This window comes from Adiantum capillus-veneris, chromosome 9, assembly GCF_014529385.1.
Source record: "Adiantum capillus-veneris isolate H3 chromosome 9, ASM1452938v2, whole genome shotgun sequence".
NCBI lineage: Eukaryota > Viridiplantae > Streptophyta > Polypodiopsida > Polypodiales > Pteridaceae > Adiantum > Adiantum capillus-veneris.
The window spans coordinates 91,763,300-91,785,755 of NC_140939.1; the positions used below are offsets into that span (position 1 = coordinate 91,763,300).

The 22,456-nt window shown below is 44.4% G+C and overlaps 1 protein-coding gene across 2 annotated transcripts in view; it reads right to left on the reverse strand.

Moving 5' to 3' along the window:
• The window catches only part of LOC147450799 (uncharacterized), a 78,704-nt gene that overhangs the window by 48,677 nt on the left and 7,571 nt on the right, over nt 1-22,456 (reverse strand). Inside the window, exons 11-12 of one of the 2 annotated variants that reach the window (XM_086519833.1) lie at nt 22,370-22,442; nt 22,215-22,300 (exon numbers count right to left, since the gene is read on the reverse strand). In XM_086519833.1, the coding sequence (XP_086375959.1) occupies nt 22,215-22,300; nt 22,370-22,442 (159 nt within the window). Of the gene's footprint in view, nt 1-22,178; nt 22,301-22,369; nt 22,443-22,456 lie in introns of those variants that run through there. The other variant, XM_086519834.1, reaches the window with a different exon arrangement.

Genomic DNA, 22,456 nt, shown 5'->3' on the forward strand with positions numbered 1-22,456 from the left:
GACCTTGGGAAAGTATAGCAATGGATTTCATTTTTTATCTTCCCAACACTCAGAGTGGACATGATGGCATTTGGACAGTCATCGCCGAACTTAGCAAGCAGGCTCATTTTGTTCCGGTCAAGAAGACAATTAAGCCCAATCATTTGACTAAACTATTTGTCTCACAGATTTTTCGACTAAATGGTATGCTGAGTCCATTGTTTCAGATAGTGATCCCCGTTTTACCGGTTTGTTTTGGAGGGCAATCTGGAAGAATATTGATACATGGTTACAATTCGCATCCTTTTTCCACCGACAAACAAATGGGCAATCACTGATAGCAAACTAAATGGTTTTGGACTTATTAAAGTCATACATCTCTGATCAGAAGGCTCAGTGGGAGAAGTATTTTCCTTTGGTGCAATTTGACTATGACAATACAGTACATACATCAACGGGGAAGGCGCCATTTGAGATTCTCGACGATGCTAGGAAGGTTGAAGGTTCCACCTATTCTAAGCACCAAGGATAAGATTTGTGAAGCAGATCAGTACGTTGAGGATCTGGACACTGCCTTTGCTAAGGTGCATGAGGATGTGGAGAAGTCTCACGCACAACATAAGAAGGCAACAGACAAGCATCGACGTGACTTGCAGGTGAAGGAAGATGATTGCGTGCTTTTACGGTTTGAGAAGGCACACCTACGGAAACAAAGGGTAAGGTGTGATTTTTTCCAAAGTTGAGTATGAGATACTACAACCTTTCCAGATTCAAGAGAAGATCAATGAAGTATCCTTCAGACTGAAGTTACCAAATACTTGGAAGATACACAATGCATTCCATGTGAGTGTATTGAGACCTTTCCAACGTGAAGTACCAGTGGACAGGGCACCAGAGAGCAACCCTAAGTGGAAGAGACAGAGGAGATTCTCATTCCAAAACAAGTCCTAGCTCACAAGGTGAGGAAAGTGAAAGGGATCAGCAAATAGCGCATCTCAAAGTTTCAACGATTAAGAATGATGTGCCAACTGATAGGGGAGGCTACCCACACGTCCTAAGGCACAAGAAAAGAAAGGAAAGGGAATCAGCTGTGGTAGATCAGAGAATTCCACGCATCCAGATTGAGGTGCCAAGGACAGGGAGGCCAGTAGGGCTACCATCAGGTCAAAGAGCATAAGAAAGAAACAGAAACGTAAGCTAGGTGCTCCAGATAATCTGGTCAAGGGTACTTTTTTGGCCCTCGATGCAAAGTGAATGGAGCAAGAGAACCTCCTAAATTCTCTTCAGAGAGAGTTGAAGCTTTTGGACTATTAGCAATGTTTATGCCAAAAGTTACCAATGAATCCATAGGTTGAATCTGGTGCAGTGCGGGCTGCACAAGAGAGGTGTCACTCCACTCCTTTGTCACAAATTGCCTAGATTGAAAAAAGTCACTTTCTTCTCTTTGAGATTTTAGAATATTGACAGGCTGACAATATTTTGCGGAATGACTTTGTGAAATGTGTGCATTGAATTGGAAACCTCAACTAAATCAAAAACATGTGCTCTTTCATGTTAGACACGTGTAGAGAAAGATAAAATATCTACAACATTATGTCTGATGAATGATTTGAACTTAGAGGATTTAGACATCTGTTAGAGATCAGCGAGATCTAGATGTGATAGCTAAGTGAATTGAATGTGAACTAAATGAGATTCTAGTGCATCAGAATGTCTATGTCACGTGACACATCCAACCGTGTGTGTCCGTGGACAAGCTACTTCATAACAAGGGTTCAGTCAGTCCAGTCAGTCTAGATTAGCAAGTGTTCTGGCACTTTTGTGAGTGTTCGCAGACTGTGCATGCCCAGGCACTTAGTGTAGATACATATCCTCTGGTTACACACAGCATGATCATAAGCATTCCCATTAGAATCCTTTAGGGGAATTTTCCAGTGTATTTAGCCTACTTTCCCTATTTTTGACATTTTTCGCTTATTATTTTTAAGTGACTTTTGTTGGAAAGTAGGAGTAAATTTGTATATAAGCAAACCTAGCTAGCACTAATTGGCAGAAGAGGCAGCAGGAGCACCATTGCTCAACAGGCAACTTCTCAGTAAGAACCTTGGTGGCGTTTTCTCCTCCAATCAAGATCCCCCATCTCCTAGCGTTTTTCGTGCGAGCAACCTTCGCCACAGATCCCAAGCATTGGCGTTTTCAGCACTCAGCAGACCATCGCCATCAAGTTCAACAAATCTATCGCCAGAAGCCCTAGCGTTTCCAGATTTGCTGCCTCGATCCATAGCGTTTTTCAGCCCTAAGGACCAGCAGATTTCAGCCCTAAGAACCAGCAGAAATTCAGCCATAAAGACCAGCAAAGGCAGCGTTTTCTCTTGCATTTTCAGCAGCCGCAGAATTCAGCCATTTGCGTTTTTGGACAGCAGATAGAAAGCATCAGATTTCAGCCATTTGCATCTTTGGACGGCAGTACAAAGGCATCAATTTTCAGCCCTTAGATCGGTCTCGCCATCCCCGTAGTCTTCATCGATCTAGCTTAGATTTGCATCAGTCACATGCATCCACTTTGTACCAGATTGTGCAATCAATAGTAGACCACTCTCGCCGACGAGAGTGGGGCCTTCAGAGGAGGGTTTTACAACGTCTCTGGTGTCGTATTCTCTTCTCTCTCTATCTCTCAGTCTCATACACTTTCACGCACAATGTCCATTCACTTTGTTTGTGATCATTGCACTCTCTCATTAAGGACAGAAGGCTTTCCCTTCCATAAGAACAAAAAGGAACCTTGAGCACAGTTCGGAGCACTCATCTTGAGCAAAGTTCAAACATTCATTCCGCTGCACCTTACAATCTAAATGAGATGACTGGATACTGTTGTGACTGCATCAAGAGAGTTCCGGAAGGATGAGATGGTTGCACAGTGATCGAGATGCATCAAGAGTTCTAAATGGAATGAGATGGCTAGATTGAATGATTGAAACACGCTGTTCAGTGTAAACTAAGTGTCTGATTTTGTGAATTGCATGCTATGTGGATGTATAGTCTTGTGGGGATATTCATGGGTATGGTTTGCTTGATTGAAATATGAAATGAAAGGATTTGAATATGATAGTGAAAAGATTTAGTAGATCAAGACATCCGTGAAAAGATCAACACGGTCTGGATATGATTGCTAAATGTTTACAATTGTAATATTTTAGCTACGGCTACAGATATATAAAAATGATTTTTGTGCACATAGAATGGATTATGAATTTATGGTACCAATTAGTTATAAATGCGTAAATTTTCCAGTGCAATGTGCCATGTGGGAATTTTTCCATGCCCGGGTAGCATGATAAGTAGAACAGTAGTCGGACGCATTGCAGAATAGGTCAGAACAAGCACATGAATCAAATGGTGTTCCTAGTTCGCTTAGAAAAGCTATAACATAATAGTTTTTGCAGTGGCCACCCACGAAGTGACAGGCCGGACACACTGGAAATACAACCCGACGGGAGCTGGCAAACTTAGACAACAGTCACGAAATCGGCTGAGTTATAATAGCTCCAGATCGGCCAAAAAACTGTGTTTTAATGCCCGTTTTAAGTAAAAAGTTTAATACCTTTAAAAAATAAGCGACCGAACCAGTTTGAACACGGCCAGATAAAATAAACTTAAAAACCTTAAGCATTTCATGTGAGTCTTCTAAGACCTTTTGTGGATGATGTGCCGGAAGATATGCTAGATGAACATCAACAAGAAGCTGAGGAACTTGATGAGATCCTGGTACCTGAGCAGATTTTGGCACATAAAGAAAGAAAACTTAATGAAGTTCAAAAACTATCCACCTATAGACGCAAAGTGGATGGAAGAAAGTGAATTAATAGAGTCACCAAATGTATTGCAGCTTTACCTTGAAGCTTTTGGTTACAACCCACGTACTCTCCAACTCAGATCACTTCAGTAGAGCAAAGATCAAAGGGCTTGACACGTGCTTAAAAGAGGGGTGATGCTGGAGCTAGCACTTTATGTCACCAGCGTGTGACTACTATCTATCCTTTTTGTTGATTTCTTTCTTATTATCTATTTACTTTCACTTTTTGGAAACACCCCTCGGGAAATCTAACTGCCCTGCATTGCATAGCTAGTGTGGAACTGTCCAGAGGGAGTCCAGGCCTGAGGGCAAAAGAGCACTAAGGTTGGACAAGGACTATGGTTAGCCAAGTGGGGTCATTGACTAACCAAAGTGGAATCCTTTGCTACAGAGGCTACATTTCAGTTCTGGATGTGGCCACAGTGTACAAAGAGGGTCGGATGACCTAGAAAGATACAATGGCAGCATCTCCTAAAATTTAGGGAACTGCTATTTTGGGACCTGAAAATGTGTTGACGTCATTACCTCCGGAATGACAAGGGGAACATTTTCTTACTCTACCGTGAAGTCAATTGGGCAGCCGGTTGGGAGATTTTTAGACGGCAACCCCGAAACGGGAAAATGCTTATAAATGTGCCAAGTGGCACCTTCTGGTGCACTTGCCTCATGCATCAAGAAGTGGCGCTGAATTTAGGAGGGGGAGAGGCTCATTTGCAGCTTTTGTCACAGGTTAAGAGCTATGGAGTGCTTGCTTTCCCTCTTATACACAGTGCGGTGCCAGGAGTGATGCCCTGCACGCTACGCACTGCCCCCTCTCTCCCCTTTGGCAGTATGTTATGCCCCTCTAGTGGGCTCTTCATTTGACCAATGTACAGTTGTGTGGGTTCATGCGCGATTGCCGAGGCAAGAGCCTCTTGCACAAGTACTGGATTAGCTAGCGGCTAATCCCCCCGCAGGTACAGGTGAATTCGGAGAGGTTTCACGCCAGAAATCTCGTCCGATGCAAAGGGCAAGTAGCCCTACAGGTGCGGGAGCTCGAGGACTTGCTACGGATGCGACCGGCACGCGAAATGGAGCCCGAAACAGTGAATTACAGCTTACTGTGTATTTTTGCAGGTTTAGGGTTTTGGCCCTAAACGGACCCTAATACCCCCAGGAGGTTCGGGGACGCAAGGGGACCGCTGTACAGGTGATTTGGCGCATTTTCAGGGCTGAAAACAGAGAATTCAGCGTGCTGCAGATTCTCGCCAGGTTTTGCAAAGTGCCCGTATGCGTCGGGAAAGTCAACCAATGCGTGGGAATACTGACCGTGAAGGGTTCTAGTACAGTTATGCTGCCGAAATCGGGCTCGAAGGTTTAAAGTAAAGTCTACCGCCCTTTTTGGATTGAACAGGCCGGTTTCATGGTTCCATCGACGGGATTAAATCACTTTTTCCCATAGAAGTGAGCCTTGGTCAGTTTTGGACTTGAAGACACAGGGGATCATAGACCAGACACAGGGAATTGCAATTATGGCTGACAGACCAGATGATGTGACTGAAGAGGTTTCCTCTTCACAGGGTCAACAGACACATGAAGTGGGTGAGTCCTCAAGACCACCACAGACAGATGACGATATATTCAGGACCCAGTTGGCTACTGCTGTGGCTATGTTTACACAAGTAATGCAGAATCCGAGGTTTTTAGCCTTTCTGCAACCTCCTGTTCCGTCTCAGCAAGTTGGGTCACTGGATCATATTCAAAAGCCTGTTAAGGCTCGAGCACAGGTGATTCATACCGCACAGTCAATGGAAACACCTGTACACTTGACGGAGAACATGCAGTCTCCACAACCTATGCCTAAGGTGCAAGAACAGGTGGCTGAGATGCCAGTCTTTCAAGCTGTACCAGTTCAGCCCGCCACCTTTCAGCAGCCTATAGCTGGTTCTAATGGGCAGGGAAGCAACTTACAGGCTATGCAACAAGTCTTCCCACCACCTTCAGTACACCCTGGCTATTTTGGAGGTGGATCCGTATTCCAGAGCATGGCTGGTCATGCACCTGGAAATCAGTTTTACACGCCAGGAACAGTGTTTGGGAGTGCTCAAACGATGATGCCTAACCCCATGTACAGTGTCATGGGTATGCAACAAGGATTTCAGAGCACTCAGGGCCAATTCGGGATGCCACAAGCAAATTTTGGTATGGCTTGAATTACAAATCAGCAGCCAAATATGGCATTTCCAGGTCAAGTTAATAGCGGCCAAGGAACACAGATGAACCCTATTAGTGTTCCCATGTTTCAGTCACTTCCATATGACAATTTAACGCCGCTGGAGAGGCCAACTCCGTACAAAGGTGGTGGCAAAGGTGTGTCATTCACGACCTTTACAGGGTTTGATGACAGGAAGAAGGCTCTCTCATTCCTCCAGCAGTTTGGCAAGGCCTATGCAGGGGGAAACTTTACAGAGGCTTCAAAGGTCCGCAAGGTAGCCACTTTCTTGACAGGGAATGCGGGACAATGGTGGACAACTTTATTGCTTCAAGGGCAAGCTCCGTCCACATGGATTTACTTCAAGCAGATTTTTGCAGCAGCATGGTTATCTGATGACTTTGAAGCAGATGTCATGACAGAATGGCACCAGCTAAATGCTGCCACTTGCAGAAATCTGGATGATTACAATCGGAAGTTTTGGAAAGCTCTACTTCCAGTAACTTCCTATAGGTTTGTGCCATTGACAGAACAGATTGAAAAATACTGTTGTGGCCTACCTAAAGGATTGAGAAAGTACTGTACAAAGACAAAAGTCACTACTTTGACGCAGCTCATCGAGGTAGCAAACATTGGGAATGGTTTGCTCAAGGGAGAAGATTGTGAATTTAACACTGGCGTCAAGGCAGGATCAGGCAAGAAAAATTCAGCCAAGAAGCACGTTCCCAATGAGGCTGCTAAAGGGACTCACGAGTCAGCCAACGCAGGGAAAGATAAAGCTACAGCTGAATCAGAAAAAGGACCAGCAAAGAAATGGAAAAGACGTTTTCCTCGCAAGTCAGAAGAGCAAAAGAAGGTCCTGAGGACAGAGAACAAATGCTTTATATGTGAGCAGCCTGGCCACATTGCTTACAACTGTCCTACAAAGAAAAGGCCAGCTGATTCTGAAGACAAGGAGGACAGGAAAGGAAAGAAGCCCATGGCTGGTCTAGTGCCAGATATGGTGGGCGACAAGCCAAATTCAGATGCAAGTGAGCTTTGCAGAGCATGGGGAAAGGTCAGAGATCAAACAGTGCTTATCTTCTTTGATCCTGGTGCCAAAGCCAACTTCATTTCCCCAGAATTGGCTTCAAAGTTGGGAATCAGACCTGAAGAGATGGGGTATACAGCAGAGGCAGGTTTGGCATGTCCTGGCCATACAGAGGCTGTGACACCCATCATTGGAAAGTTGCGTCTACATATCCAGTCCTATGTAGATGCTGAAGAATTTTACATCATGCCACTGGACGGATGTGATGTGTTGTTAGGTATTCCTTGGTTGTTTCGTGTACAGGGAATCATGGATGCCTACAACAAAAAGATCACAATACAGAGCAGGGGAAAGACTGTATCAGCTTCTGCTATTACTTGTGTAATGAAAAAGCATCTTTCTGCGTACTTGGTTTTTGCACGTGAAGTGTCAGATTGTGATGAATCAAATTTATCTATGCTAGATAAAGAAAGGTCAATGTTTTTACAACAGTATAGTGATTGTTTTTCCGATTCATTACCGTCTCAATTACAGCCAGAGAGACCCGAGGACCATGCGATAGATTTGGTGCCAGGCAGTAGCCCACCAAATAAGCCTCCGTACAGGGTTAGTGCGGCTCAGCAGAAAGAGATAATGGGCCAAGTACAAGAGCTGTTAGAAAAGGGGCTGATTCAGCCCAGTTCATCTCCCTTCTGTTCTCCAGTGTTGTTGGTGCAGAAAAAGGATGGCTCATGGCGTATGTGCATCGACTACCGTGCACTGAACAAGAATACCATCAAGAATAGGTTCCCTATACCTAGAATTGATGATATTATGGACAAATTAGAAGGAGCAGCTATGTTTAGCAGGATAGATCTAAAGAGTGGGTACCATCAGATCCGCATTAGATCAGAGGATGTGCACAAGACTGCTTTTAGAACGACGTTTGGCCTTTACGAATTTTTAGTGATGCCCTTTGGTCTCACAAATGCTCCTGCTACGTTCAATAGGATGATGGACAGAATTTTCCGTCCACACCAGCAGTTTGTTGGTACATTCTTTGATGACATGATAGTCTACTCAAAGAATGAAGAGGAGCATAGGCATCACTTGGCCATTGTGTTCAAAGAGCTACGCAGTCATAGGTTGCTCATCAATGCAAAGAAAAGTGAGTTTTTTCTGGAAGAGATTCACTTTCTGGGACACATTGTCTCAAAGGATGGTGTCAGAATGGATCCTGCAAAAGTTGAAGCGATCAAGTCATGGCCAAATTTGAAGACGGTGCATGATGTCCGAAGCTTTTTGGGACTATGCTCCTATTACAGAAGGTTTATCCGAAATTTCGCTGAGATTGCTTCACCTTTACATGCTCTTCAAAAGAAGGCAGCCACTTTTAGATGGACACAAAAAGAGATTTCAGCTTTTAATCTCTTAAAGGAAAAGATGACTTCGGATCCAGTCATTGTGTTGCCAGATCTTAGGAAGTCATTTGTGGTCCAGTGTGACGCCTGCGGTAGTAGCATTGGTGCAGTGCTAATGCAAGATGGCAGGGTAGTAGCCTATGAGAGCAGAATTTTGCAAGGGCCAGAGATGACCATGCAGGTCTATGAGAAAGAGTTACTGGCTGTGATTCATGCGCTCTTAAGTTGGAAACACTACCTGCTAGGTGCAGATTTCGTTGTCCAAACGGATCATCAGACCTTGCGATACTTCTTGACACAAACAAAGTTATCTGAGAAGCATATGCGATGGGCAAATATCTTGTCCATGTTCCATTTTCAGATTGTGCATGTGGAAGGCAAGAAGAACGTTGTGGTTGATGCCTTGTCAAGGAAGCCACAAATTTCAGCTGTGTCAATTCCTTATCATCACGAGCTTGATGATATGAGACAACAGTATGCAAATGATGAAGATTTTGCAAGGGTCTTCGAGCAACTAATAGATGGACAACGTCATGAACACTATCTTCTTAAAGACCGGTTCATGATGATGCATGGAAGATTGTGTCACAAAGCCATTGCGACGCAAAGTTATGGAAGAGAGTCATGTCCCACCGTATGCAGGGCATCGTGGTATTGATGCTACAGTTAAAGCGGTTGAGACATTCTTCTACTGGCCTACATTGAGAAGAGATGTGGATGCCTTTGTGCGAGAATGCCTAATATGCCAAAAGGTCAAGTTTGACAGGCAAAAGGCACCAGGGTTATTGCAACCACTACCTATTCCAGATAAACCATGGGAAAGTATTGCTATGGATTTTATCTTTGATCTTCCGAGAACGCAGACAGGAAACGATGGTATTTGGACCATTATTTGCAGATTCAGCAAACAGGCTCATTTTATTCCTGTCAGGAAGAAGATAAAGCCAGATCAGATGGCACGCTTGTTTATGAGCAATATTTTCAAGTATCATGGCATGCCACAGTCGATTGTTAGCGACCGTGATCCACGCATGACAAGTTTGTTCTGGAGAGGTTTGTTTGAGAATATGGGCACCACGCTCAAATTCTCTTCGTCATTTCATCCTCAAACAGATGGGCAGTCAGAAGAGACAAATTCTACTGTCCTAGATCTGCTGAAGTCCTATGTGTCAGAGCATAAAGGAAAGTGGGAGCAGTATTTGCCATTGGTGGAGTATGCATACAATAATACAGTGCATTCATCAACTGGCAAGGCACCCTTTGAGATAGTTGAAGGTGGCAAGAAAGTTCCTCCCATACTGCATACAAAGGACAAGATATTTGAAGCAGATAAGTATGTTCAGGACATGGATGAAATGTACAAGAAGGTCAAAGTGGCCTTAGAAAGGACTCAGGCAAAACAAAAGAAAGCAGCTGATCGTCACCGTCGTGAAGTGGTATATTCACTTGGTGATTGGGTGCTTTTACGCTTTGAAAAGGCAAGGTTAAAGAAGATGAAGGGCAAGGAAAGACTGTTTCCAAAGCTCAGCATGCGTTACTATGGGCCTTTTCAAGTGTGCGACATAATCAGTGATGTTGCATATAGGCTGAAATTGCCTGACAGTTGGAAGATTCACAATGCGTTTCATGTGAGTCTTCTCAGACCCTATGTGGGTGATATGCCAGCTGAAGATCAGCCGGAAGTCGAGGAACTTGACGAGATCTTGGTCCCGGAACAGATTTTGGCACACAAAGAAAGGAAAGTGAAAGGCAAGGTTGCTAGGCGATACTTAGTAAAGTTCAGAAACTATCCACCAATGGATGCTAAGTGGATGGAAGAAGGTGAACTTGCAAAGTCACCAACTGTGTTATCACTTTACCTTGAAGCCTTCGGTTTGCAACCTACCTTGACCCCTTTAGTTTCAAAGCTAAATGGATTGTCAGTGTGACAATGGCTTCTGAAACAAATGATGTACATGGTATTTAAAGTGAGCTCAAATCAAATACCTGTTACATGAATGTTAGAGCTGTACAGATTGTCAGTTTGGCAATTGCTCTTATGGAATGTCCAAAAGTTTGGTTAGTGCTATAGAAGTGAGTATTTCTTGTCAGTTTGTCAAGGATACAGTGATTGCTTCTATTGAAGAGTACATGTGTAACTGCATTCTTAAACTGTCGGTTTGGGTATGCTCGAAAGTGTTACGGGATCCAACGTGTACTATAAGACAGTGGCAAAATGTGCAGCTACCATTTTGTCATTTGAAAGTTAGTGACTCAAAGCAATGGCACAGTGCGCAGCTACCACTATGTCATTGGGACAAGGTTCACACGCAGGCAATACATGAGTCGACGAGGTGTTGAATACACCAGGGTTGACAATGAGCATGTATGTGTCGTACATGTGTCGACAGGTGTTGAATACATCAGTGTTGACTAGGAGCATGAACGACATAGATGCAAACGAGGACGTTTGAGATTTCAAGAGGGGGGTATGTCACCAGCGTGTGACTACTATCTATCCTTTTTGTTGATTTCTTTCTTATTATCTATTTACTTTCACTTTTTGGAAACACCCCTCGGGAAATCTAACTGCCCTGCATTGCATAGCTAGTGTGGAACTGTCCAGAGGGAGTCCAGGCCTGAGGGCAAAAGAGCACTAAGGTTGGACAAGGACTATGGTTAGCCAAGTGGGGTCATTGACTAACCAAAGTGGAATCCTTTGCTACAGAGGCTACATTTCAGTTCTGGATGTGGCCACAGTGTACAAAGAGGGTCGGATGACCTAGAAAGATACAATGGCAGCATCTCCTAAAATTTAGGGAACTGCTATTTTGGGACCTGAAAATGTGTTGACGTCATTACCTCCGGAATGACAAGGGGAACATTTTCTTAGTCTGCCGTGAAGTCAACTGGGCAGCCGGTTGGGAGATTTTTAGACGGCAACCCCGAAACGGGAAAATGCTTATAAATGTGCCAAGTGGCACCTTCTGGTGCACTTGCCTCATGCATCAAGAAGTGGCGCTGAATTTAGGAGGGGGAGAGGCTCATTTGCAGCTTTTGTCACAGGTTAAGAGCTATGGAGTGCTTGCTTTCCCTCTTATGCACAGTGCGGTGCCAGGAGTGATGCCCTGCACGCTATGCACTGCCCCCTCTCTCCCCTTTGGCAGTATGTTATGCCCCTCTAGTGGGCTCTTCATTTGACCAATGTACAGTTGTGTGGGTTCATGCGCGATTGCCGAGGCAAGAGCCTCTTGCACAAGTACTGGATTAGCTAGCGGCTAATCCCCCCGCACGTACAGGTGAATTCGGAGAGGTTTCACGCCAGAAATCTCGTCCGATGCAAAGGGCAAGTAGCCCTACAGGTGCGGGAGCTCGAGGACTTGCTACGGATGCGACCGGCACGCGAAACGGAGCCCGAAACAGTGAATTACAGCTTGCTGTGTATTTTTGCAGGTTTAGGGTTTTGGCCCTAAACGGACCCTAATACCCCCAGGAGGTTCGGGGACGCAAGGGGACCGCTGTACAGGTGATTTGGCGCATTTTCAGGGCTGAAAACAGAGAATTCAGCGTGCTGCAGATTCTCGCCAGGTTTTGCAAAGTGCCCGTATGCGTCGGGAAAGTCAGCCAATGCGTGGGAATACTGACCGTGAAGGGTTCTAGTACAGTTATGCTGCCGAAATCGAGCTGGAACAGTGGAAATTCAGCCGAGTTTGTGCGGGGCAGCTTGTAGGAACCACAACGTTTATTCCCTCTTTTGAACAATAAAGAAATACCGAAAGGGGCGCCTAAGTTAGGGGCCAATCTAGTGTCTGTCTACTCATACAGGTGCAATCTAGCAGCCTGTATCCCTCTCCCCTTTGTTGTGTCTTGAAAGTACAGGTAAAATAGACGATTAATAATGGGTGAAAGCTAAATCAAGGTTTAAAATAAAGTCTACCGCCCTTTTTGGATTGAACAGGCCGGTTACACTTTACATGTACATACCGATTTTGTGCAATAGAAATTTACATTGCTTAAAATGTTAAAGGTATAATGCTCACGTCTATGATAGACAAAAATGACAAAAGTATGAAGGTTTCATTAAGTCATTTGTATCTATGTTTCATCACCTTTCTTGCGGATACATGTAATAATAAAAGGGTGCTAATCACACTAAATCATCTGTGGCATGTATATCTGGCATACAATCGAGGACGTTTGCGATTTCAAGAGGCGGGTATGTCACTGCTGTGACAATCACTTACTTTATTTGTTGGTTTCCTTCCCTTGATTTTTATTTAATTTTTGGGACCCTCTATTTAAAGTCACAAATGGCCGGACATTGTATAGACAGTGTGAAACGGCCAATGGCCAAGAGTTTCACCCACAACAGTAAAAGCCAAGTCGCCACGAGATGGTGCGGCCGATAGGCACTCAAATCTGAGTAGGAAAAGGGTGGCTAGGCTAAGTAAAACTCATTTAGGCCCCTCGGTAAGACGTGGATACTAAGAAATTGAACCAAAAGGAGTAAAGTGGACACATGGCAGTAGGAGAGCAACCTGTAGGCCAACACACACTCCAAAAGCTCATCCCAAGAGGTGGTGCCCAAATTTGAAGAGGGGGCTGATTTTTACTCCATTGTGAACTACTGGGCATATGTGAGTAGTGGGTGCAGGTGATATTCTTTAAGAAAATTTGAGTGATAATACCGAACACTGCTAGAGAGCTTTGATACCAACGTAATGAGCAGCAACTTCAAATCAATGATTGATGGTAAATGCTCAGGATGAGTGCTCAATGCAAAGACTAGAGAGAGAATGATATTGTGAGTGAAGGTTCTATGAGTGAAAGAGAGAGAGTAAGGAGACTAACACCAAATGGGGTCCCAAACCCCCTTCCAATGACCCCTCTCTCTATCGCTAGAGAGGCATTTGCTTTAGATTGCACAAATGCTGATACAATGGTTCTACATGTTGAGATGCTCAAGCCTCATGGTGTAAGGTGCAGCGGAATGAATGTTTGCGCTTTGCTCAAGATGAGTGCTCCGAACTGTGCTCAAGGTTCCTTTTGTTCTTATGAAAGGTAGAGCCTTCCGTTCTTAATGAGAGAGTGCTATGATCACAAACAAGTGAATGGACACTGTGCGTGCAAGTGTATGAGACTGAGAGATAGAGAGAGAAGAGAATACGACACCAGAGACTGTTAAAAAACCCTCCTTCGAAGGCCCCACTCTCGTCGGCGAGAGTGGTCTACTTAAATTGCACAACTTGGTACAAATGGAATGCATGGGACTAATGCAAGTCTAGGCTATGTTGACGACGACGACAGGGATGACGAGGCCGACACTAGGGCTGAAATCTGCGATCTTTCTACTACTGTCCAAAAACGCTATCGGCTGAAATCTGCTACGAGTCCAAAAACGCTGATTTTGGGGGTTGTTTCTGTGTGTCTTTGTCGCTGAAAATCTGCAGGTTAAGGGCTGAAAACTGAGGTTCTTAAAGGCTGAATCTGATGGTCTATCCGGGCTGAATCTGCTACTCTTTAAGGGTTGAATCTGCAAGTACTTCATTGCTGAAAAACGCTGCAGGCTGAGGTCATAAACGTTGCAAATCTGCAATCGCTGGGACATGCAAAAACGCAAGGCTGAGGTGTTTCCTAAAACGCTAGGTCAAGGCTCTGCAAAAACGCTATCTGCTGGGGGCTCTGGCGATGATGCTGAGTGAAAACGCTAGGGGATGTTGCTTGCTTCTGCTGGCGATCCTTGCTGATGCAAAACGCTAGGTCAGGCTTGTTGAAGAAAACGCTAGCATGGGGGGGATCTGCTACTTGGAGGGAAAGTCCACCAAGGGGTCTTGCTGAGAAGTTGCCTGCTAAGCTTGGCTCCTGTTGCCTCTTCTGCCATTTAGTGCTAGCTCTGATTTGCTTATATACAAACTTACTCAATTTGCCCTACCTACTTTCCAACTAAAGTCACTTAAAAATAATAAGTGAAAAATGTCAAAAATAGGGAAAATAGGCTAAATGCACTGGAAAATTCCCTTGAAGGATTCTGATGGATTCTGATGGGAATGCTTATGATCATGTTGTGTGCAACCAGAGGATATGCATCTACACTAAGTGACTGGGCATGCACGGTCTATGAATAGAATCACAAAAGTGCCAGATCACTTCTAATCTAGACTGACTGGACTGACTGAACCCTGATCATGCTGTAGCTTGTCCACGGACACATAGGGTTGGATGTGTCACGTGACACATGGTATCTTGCAGTAGATGCTTGGATCTACGAGACTAAAGGCTGGATACTTAAAACGCTGGGGATGTTGAATGGGATCTACAACTGCAACGAGGCTATGGGCTGATCTACTGTCGCCGATGTCGGCGATGGGCTGAAAACTGGAAAGCATTGGCTGATTTGAGGGTTGAATCTGAAAACGCTAGCTGAACTGCTGTCTTGGGCTGAAAACTAAACACGTTGGTACCGATGGCTATATCTACAACAGTACGGTGAGGTTATGGCTGAAAGCTGAAAACGTTGGTGCTTGTACTAAGGATACTGACTTATGCTTGAGAAGTGACCCCTAGGGTCACTTATATATGGGATTAAAGCTGGTTCAGGCAATCTCATAAAAAAATTCCACAATTTATAATTGTTGGCTGAAATGTCACTTATTAATAAGCTGATGAACTACTAATAAGAGGTGCTTCGTATGCAATTATTACCTAAGCTTGGTAGTAATGCAATTGTATGGGAACACTCCCCAGTGCCTACAGACACTGGTTATGCTCATCTGGAATCAGAGAGTATGCATACTCTAAAGTGTCTAGGCATGCAGGTCCTACGTACAGGCTCACAAGGATGCCAGAACACTTCCTAGGTAGGAGTTAGCTTGTCCACATGGCACATGCACATAGGGTTAGATGTGCACATGACAGGGTACCATTCACTTGGGGGACCTTCGCACATTATAGCCCATGAGACACTTAAGCAGAAGTTCACTAGTGGGCTAGTATGAAGGTATCAGACTTGCATAAATCTTTGAGGTCTACTATGATGCTTGTTGAAGCAATTTGGGTGCGGTCTTAACACAAGAGGGCCATGTCATAGCTTATGAGAGTCGGATGTTGTCAAACCCAGAGAGTGTAGCATAGGTTTATGAAAAGGAGCTCTTAGCAGCTGTCACAAACTGATGATGTGGCATGTCCACGGGGATGATGACGTGGCACAACAGTACGGACAATGACGTGGCTGACTATACGGATTTCCGAGATTTGCGCTGACAGTGCTAACGTGGCAGCCTGTACGAATTTCTCCAAATTGCGCTGGTGCTTTTTGCTGGCAGATTTTGGGAATCATCTGTTTTTGGAACTCATTGCTTTTGAGTTTAATGCTTTTGGGGCTCTGCTTTTAGCAACCCTTGTAATCTTTATAAGTGACCCAAGGGGGCTCACTTCTCACAGCATATGGACGCAGAGTCTAAGAGAGAGCACCCGCGGGAGTTGTACTTTGCTCAAAGATTAATATAAAAAGAAATACCGAAAGGGGCGCCAGTCTTTGGGGCCAATATCTCTGGGCACCGAACTCCGTCGGGCCGTGTCAACTCTCTCTCTCTCTCCCCATTAAAATTCAGCCATTATGAAGTTTATGTTCGTGTGTTACTATTGATTTCTCGCTTGGAGTGCCCAAGCCAGTTACAGCAGCCGTTATTCACGCTTTGACTCAATGGTGGCATTACTTGCTTGGTGCAAATTTTCCAGTGTATACGGATCATTAAGGTTTGTTATACTAGAACAACCTATCAAAAAAGAAAATGAGATGGGAAAATATTTTGTCATGGTTCCATTTTCAAATAGTCTCGCAAGCCACATATATCTACTGCTACATCAATGTATCATCGGGACTTCGACGCGATGTGAAAGCAGTATGCTATAGATCCAGATTTTGGTGAGATTTTTGAAAGGATACAAAGTGGGGGGACAGTTTAAGGGCACCCTCTCAAGGAAGGGTTTTTGATACAAAAGATTGTTGTGTGTGGCACGTGGTTTGAGACAAAGGTGCTGACAAAGTGTCACAATCATCCTTTTGTTGGGCATAGGAGCATCGATGGACACTTAAGGGTGTTAAGACTTCCCTATACTGGCCATAGCTCAAGAAGAAGTGGATGAGTTTGTGCGTACTTGCTTAATATGTTAGAAAGTGAAGTATGACAGGCACAAAAGTGACAAGACTTCTACAACCTTTACCAATTCCAGATCAACCACAAGAGAGTATAGTGATGGACTTCATCTTTGATCTTCCCAAGACTCGAAGTGGGCATGATAGTATTCTGGACTAGTGTGGATAGATTCAGCAAACATGCTCGTTTTGTACCATTGAAGAAGACAGTGAAAGCCAATCATTTGGCAAAATTGTTGTTGCACATTGAAACCCTTGATTTACTAGTTCGAGAAGTGTCTGAGAACGTGGGCACTATGCTTAAATTCTCTTCTTCATTTCATCCACAGACCAATGGACAATCAGAGATTACCAACTAAGTGGTATTAGCCTTGTTGAAGTGCTCTCTCTCTCAAAATAAGCCTCAGTATAAGTGTACGGTGAGGGATTGGACAGAAACCATAGTTACCGGGGAACGCCCCCTAGCCCCCGTTCCGGCGTTCCGGGGGGCAGTTCCCTTCTCGAACGTTCAGGAACGTCCCGGAATGTCTGACGTTCCGGGTGGCCAATGCAAAACCGGAACGGCCGTTCCGAAACGCCCCCGGACCGTTCCGGAATGCCCCTAGAACGGCCAACGGCTACAAACAAATTTGGCAAAAATTGAAAAAATTGAAGTAAATGTTTGGGCTTCTTTTGAAAGTGTGTAAGGCCTCAAGGACTCATAAAATGCACCCCCCTCCCCCTTTATCTTCACAAGCTAATCCTCAAGGCTCAAGCTCTCTCCCTCTCACTCTCAAGATCTCTCCCTCTCAAGACTCACTCTCTCAAGGCTCAAGGCTTCAAGCCTTCAAGCTCTCTTCCTCTCCCTCCCACTCTCTCAAATCTCTCCCTCTCTCTCTCTCTCTCTCTCTCTCTCTCTCTCTCATCATCTAGTCATAGAAAGGTTGAATGGTCTTCAAAACGAGTTTTTTGTGAGTATTAGAGTCAAAGCACTCTAATACTCCTTGTATTTAAACACAAGGAGCTAAAAATTGCACTATTTGGGTGTTTTTTATACCTCCCGTTCCGCGACGTTCCCGTTCCGAACCCCTAGCCGTTCCCCCGTTCCGCGGGGATCCCGTTGCCGTTCCCGTTCCGCGTTCCGGGTAACTATGACAGAAACACAAATATAACTACAATCTGCAAAACTTTGTACACTTTTAGCACATCAAAACTTGAATAATTGAGAGAATGTCACGTGCGACTGCAATTGCGCTACATGGACAAGCTTTTGCCACAGTCTAGCGTCTGTCTTAGCTTAGAACCTAGCCTGGCACTCTTGTGAGCCTCTAGCAGGACGTGCATGTCCAGGCCAGTCATAGTTGCATACCCTCACTTGCACAGTTAAGTCACTTAAGCATATAGGCATATGAAGAGTCACTTAAGACATTTATTAATAAGTGACTTTGATATGACATTTATTAAAAGTAGGTAGGGCAAATGGCTAAAGGACCTACAAAAGAAACCCTCTGGCACCAGTAGAAGGTAGAGGAGCAGTAGAAGAGCCTCTCAGCAATACCGGCACTTGGGCAGCCATCAGCGTTTTCAGCCCTATGACCACCATCAGGTTTCAGCCCTCAGCGTTTTCAGCATAGCCTCGTCGCAGTTGCAGTCCTTGCCGCATTACCACCAGCATTTTCAGATTTCAGTCATTGTCATCTTCAGCGTTTTCAGTTTTTAGCCCATAGCCGTCCCCGGTGATAGCAGATCAGCTCATAGCCTCCTCGTCGCCGTCGTCATCGCAGTACAAAGCATCTCTAGCAGTACCCATTAGTACCTCAGCAGCACCTCAGTACAAGTACCCCTCGTCGTCGTAATTGTCAACGCAGTACCCCAACATCTAGCAACCCTTGCGCTTTGGCTTGGCCCCTCCCTAGCTCAGCATAGGGATCATCAAGATGTCCATGTCCTTAGCACCCAAGTACCTTCAATACCCAGCAGTACATGCAGCATCAAGTACCAAGAACCCACGGTACCAAGTACCAAGTACCCGCAGTACCTGTCAGTATCTCAATAGTACCAAGCATCTCTATCAAGTACCCATTAGCATCTCAGCATTAGCATCATTGTATCAGCATTTTGTGCAAGTAATAAAGCAAGTACTTGCTCTAGCAACAAGGCAAGGGGGGCCTTAAGGGTGGTTGGGACCCAACATGGGGTGTCGTCTCTCTCTCTCTCTCTCTCTCTCTCTCTCTCTCTCTCTCTCTCTCTCTCTCTCTCTCTCTCTCTCTCTCTCTGACCATGGAGGAGGTTGATGAGATTCGACAGCGACCGATGAGAGATTTCATTTGAGCCCACCAACCTCCTCCTCCCCCCCCCCCCCCCCCCCCCCCCCCTTCCCCTATATCTCGTCTCAATTTCGAATCAGCTTTAGATTCATTTCCTTTTTCCTTAGTGTTTTTCACTGTTAGTTCTTTGTAATTTCCGTTCTCAAACATGATATCAGATTCACCAATTGTAACTTTTTTGTCTCATATGTCATTTTGGCCTTTCGAAGAGGTTAATATAACATATCTCTCTCTCTCTCTCTCTCTCTCTCTCTCTCTCTCTCTCTCTCTCTCTCTCTCTCTCTCTCTCATTCATTGTCTTCAGTTTCAGTTTCTCTTTCAAGCGAAGTAAAGTAACCTTGTGTTTGTGCAGACTACTAGATCCGAGCCCTTAAACACTTCCGTTGCACCTAAGAGAGAGAGAGAGAGAAGAAGAAGAAGAAGAAGATTGTTTTAACATCGTAGGAAACTATCCCAAGAGACTTTAAAGATCTATCCGACGAGGAGAGTTGAACTCAAGACACAAAGTGGTGAAGTTCATCTCCCAACGTGCACTGATCCCAAAGAGGGCCCACGAGGCTAATCTTTAAAGGTCCAAGGCCAAAAAGCATCAGATATGAAAAGCTGACACCAAAAAAAAGTTTCCTAAAATTTAGGGATTTTCCTAAAACTCTGCCAAGATTTCCGGGACGTCGGTTGAAGTGTCACATTATCATATTTTGAGATTACAAATATGTCTGTTGACTTCGTTTTGGCCACTTTCAGACACTTTAAACAGGTTTCTTTGACTTGTAGGTTTTAAGGCCCCTCAGACACTGATCTGCAAGTTGGTCGGGTTAGGAGTTAATCCTAATCCCTTTGTATCTCTAGGCCACTCGGCCGGTTTTCAGAAAGTTGGTAGGTCTTCTATTGATGCTTCTTCTGCTAGGGTTTACACCCCTTGGCCAGAATTTGCAAAACTCAATAAAGTTAGTTCAAAATTTGAGGGTCATTCCGAGAAACCATCGGTGTCTGTGATTCCATAATTGCAACACAAATGCTTACAGATGCAAGTACAAGACATAAAAGAGGAGAGAAAATATGTGCGCGGCATAGGGAATTCTAGCTCTGACAAAGAGATTAGCATGGACCACCTTTCTAGGGAAAAGAGTTTGTGATTGGTTGAACAAACAGTCATCAAATGCATCTATGACCTTGACGCAAAACCCTAACCCTAAATCCCGTCACAAGGAGAATTATTTACCATTGGGAGAGTTTGCTTATAACAACAATGTTCACACTTCAACGAGGAGAGCACCATTTGAGATTGTTAGGGTTTCTCCTTTTTTGTGCTCCAAGGACAAGATAATTTAGGCAGATCATTTTGTACAAAATCAAGACATTGCTTGTGCTAAAGTGAAGGAGGTTTTAGAGAAGTCTCAAGAATGGCATACAATACTATAGGCCCTCCTAGGTTTCCAAAAAGATCAACGATGTGTCCCTCGAACTGAAGTTGCCAGTGACTTGAAAGATTCACAATGCTTTTCATGTGAGTCTATCGAGACCTTTCAGGGGTGAAGTGCCAAAGGACAGGGAGCCAGGGGTGGAAGAAACCGATGAGATTTTTAAATCTAAATAGGTCCTAGCACAAAAGGAAAGGGAAGTGAAGGGTAAGCTGGTCCATCAATATTTGAAGAATTATCCAACTGTTGATGCAAAGTGGATGGAGGAGGAGAACTTGGCAGAAACTCCTCAGATACTAGAGTTTTTACCTTTGCAGCTTTTGGTTTAACTCTGTCAAATCAGCAAGTTGAATTTGGTGCGGTGCATGCTGCATAAGAGGAGAGCCACTCCAATTCATTGTCACTAATTGCCCCTTGTCATGAGATGACAAAATTCAGCGCCTCTAGCCTTGAAAGCACTTGTGATAATCAATAAACTCTTCAAAAGGAACTCTCTCTGAGACTTTGGGGGTGTTGACAAGCTGACAATACTCTGCTAAATGACTTTATGATATGTAAATAAAAGTTGACCATAAAACTTGGGATTGTGGTTAGGAATTCCTTTATAACTGAATTATTCATGTATTCTTACAATTGTTGTTTTTGTCTGAGTATGTGTGAAAAATTAAATGGCTGCAGCATTTAGTCTCAAGGATGTGAATCCGGAGTGATGAAATTTAATGCATCAAGACGTCCGTGCAAGATCGGTGCGGTCTGAATGTGATGGCTAAATAAATCAAAATGATCACAGTTCATGTGATTTTAAGGAGGATAGTGATATGAAGGTGATTATCATTGTTCAGTGACTTGTGTCTGTGTGTTAGGTGCATGGTTTGCGCCGTCAAATGCATGCATGCATAGAGTCAATGGCTACCGAATTATTTTTATATCTGCTGTCTGTTTTGCAGGCGTAATCGAGGGCCATTACCTTTCTTCGACAGGGGAAGTATGCCACAAAGTGATGACGTGGCAACGAATATCTGCTTTTCCGGGTTGGTTAGTTTTGAAGTTCTCTACCGCCTGTCAAAATAGTGCCAACCAGTTTCGCTTCAGCTGATGAGACGACTCCTAGGGCTGAATGGACCAGATTCTGAGGCTGACTTCCAACCTAGACTAGGCTTGAAAACCAAAGCCAAGTATATGACTGCAAACGCGCTACCTTGGTGCAGTAAAAACACTATCCGGTGGCTGAGCCAGCTGCAATATTTCACAAATCTGTAGGCACTCTAAGCAATGATTCCTGGCGATACAGTGATATGGCTGCCACCAAAACGCAAGTTTCAAAAAGTGGGGGGGGGGGGGGGGGGGGGGGGGGGGGGGGGGGGGGCTCTACTTTCCCATGCACTACCTGAGGCTAGCAATGTCTCCTGGAAGCAAAACGCTGAATTAAAGGTGGAAAACGCTGATCAAAGATGTGTCCAGACTCTGAGCTACCTTGGTGCAAACCAATGGCATCACTTCTTAGAATTTCAGAGCCATCCTAGATCCTATAGCTTGTAAGTCCTCTCATATAGTCAATGCATTTCCGGGAATTCCATGATGGCTACGCTCCTAGGATTTCAGAATAGGCCAGTTATAGACTGGCAGTTGATTGAAGAAGCCATGCTATTTCTTAACATGCTTGTGCATGTGCCCCTCAAACAGATGTCGAGGAAAATGGATCTAATGCCTAGATAATTGTTTTCTGCCCACTGCAATGGCTGTCCCCAAGGGGTCAAAATGGCACTTAGCTCACTATGTGCCAAGTCCTTTGCAGAAGTTTCACACAACCAAGGCAAGCATCACTAATAACTATTATGCAGAAGGGACAAAAAGAATTGAGGCATTCTAAGAACTTCACTTAAGAAACTGCCCAACCTACCTGCATATTCCTCACTTGGTGAGGGCAACCAGCTGGTATGAACACTACTTCTCCCAAATGCTGTTCAAATGTCCACGGTTCGATCCCTGTCAGACATCATTCATAAGCTGAAAGCTTAGGATGGCTCCAAACACCAAGCAGTCTCATAAACATACCATATTCTTCTTTTAGCTTCTTCTTATGCTCCTGATCTACATAGATAGTCTGATCAAGAATTGGGTGTGCTACCTGCAGCAATTGGA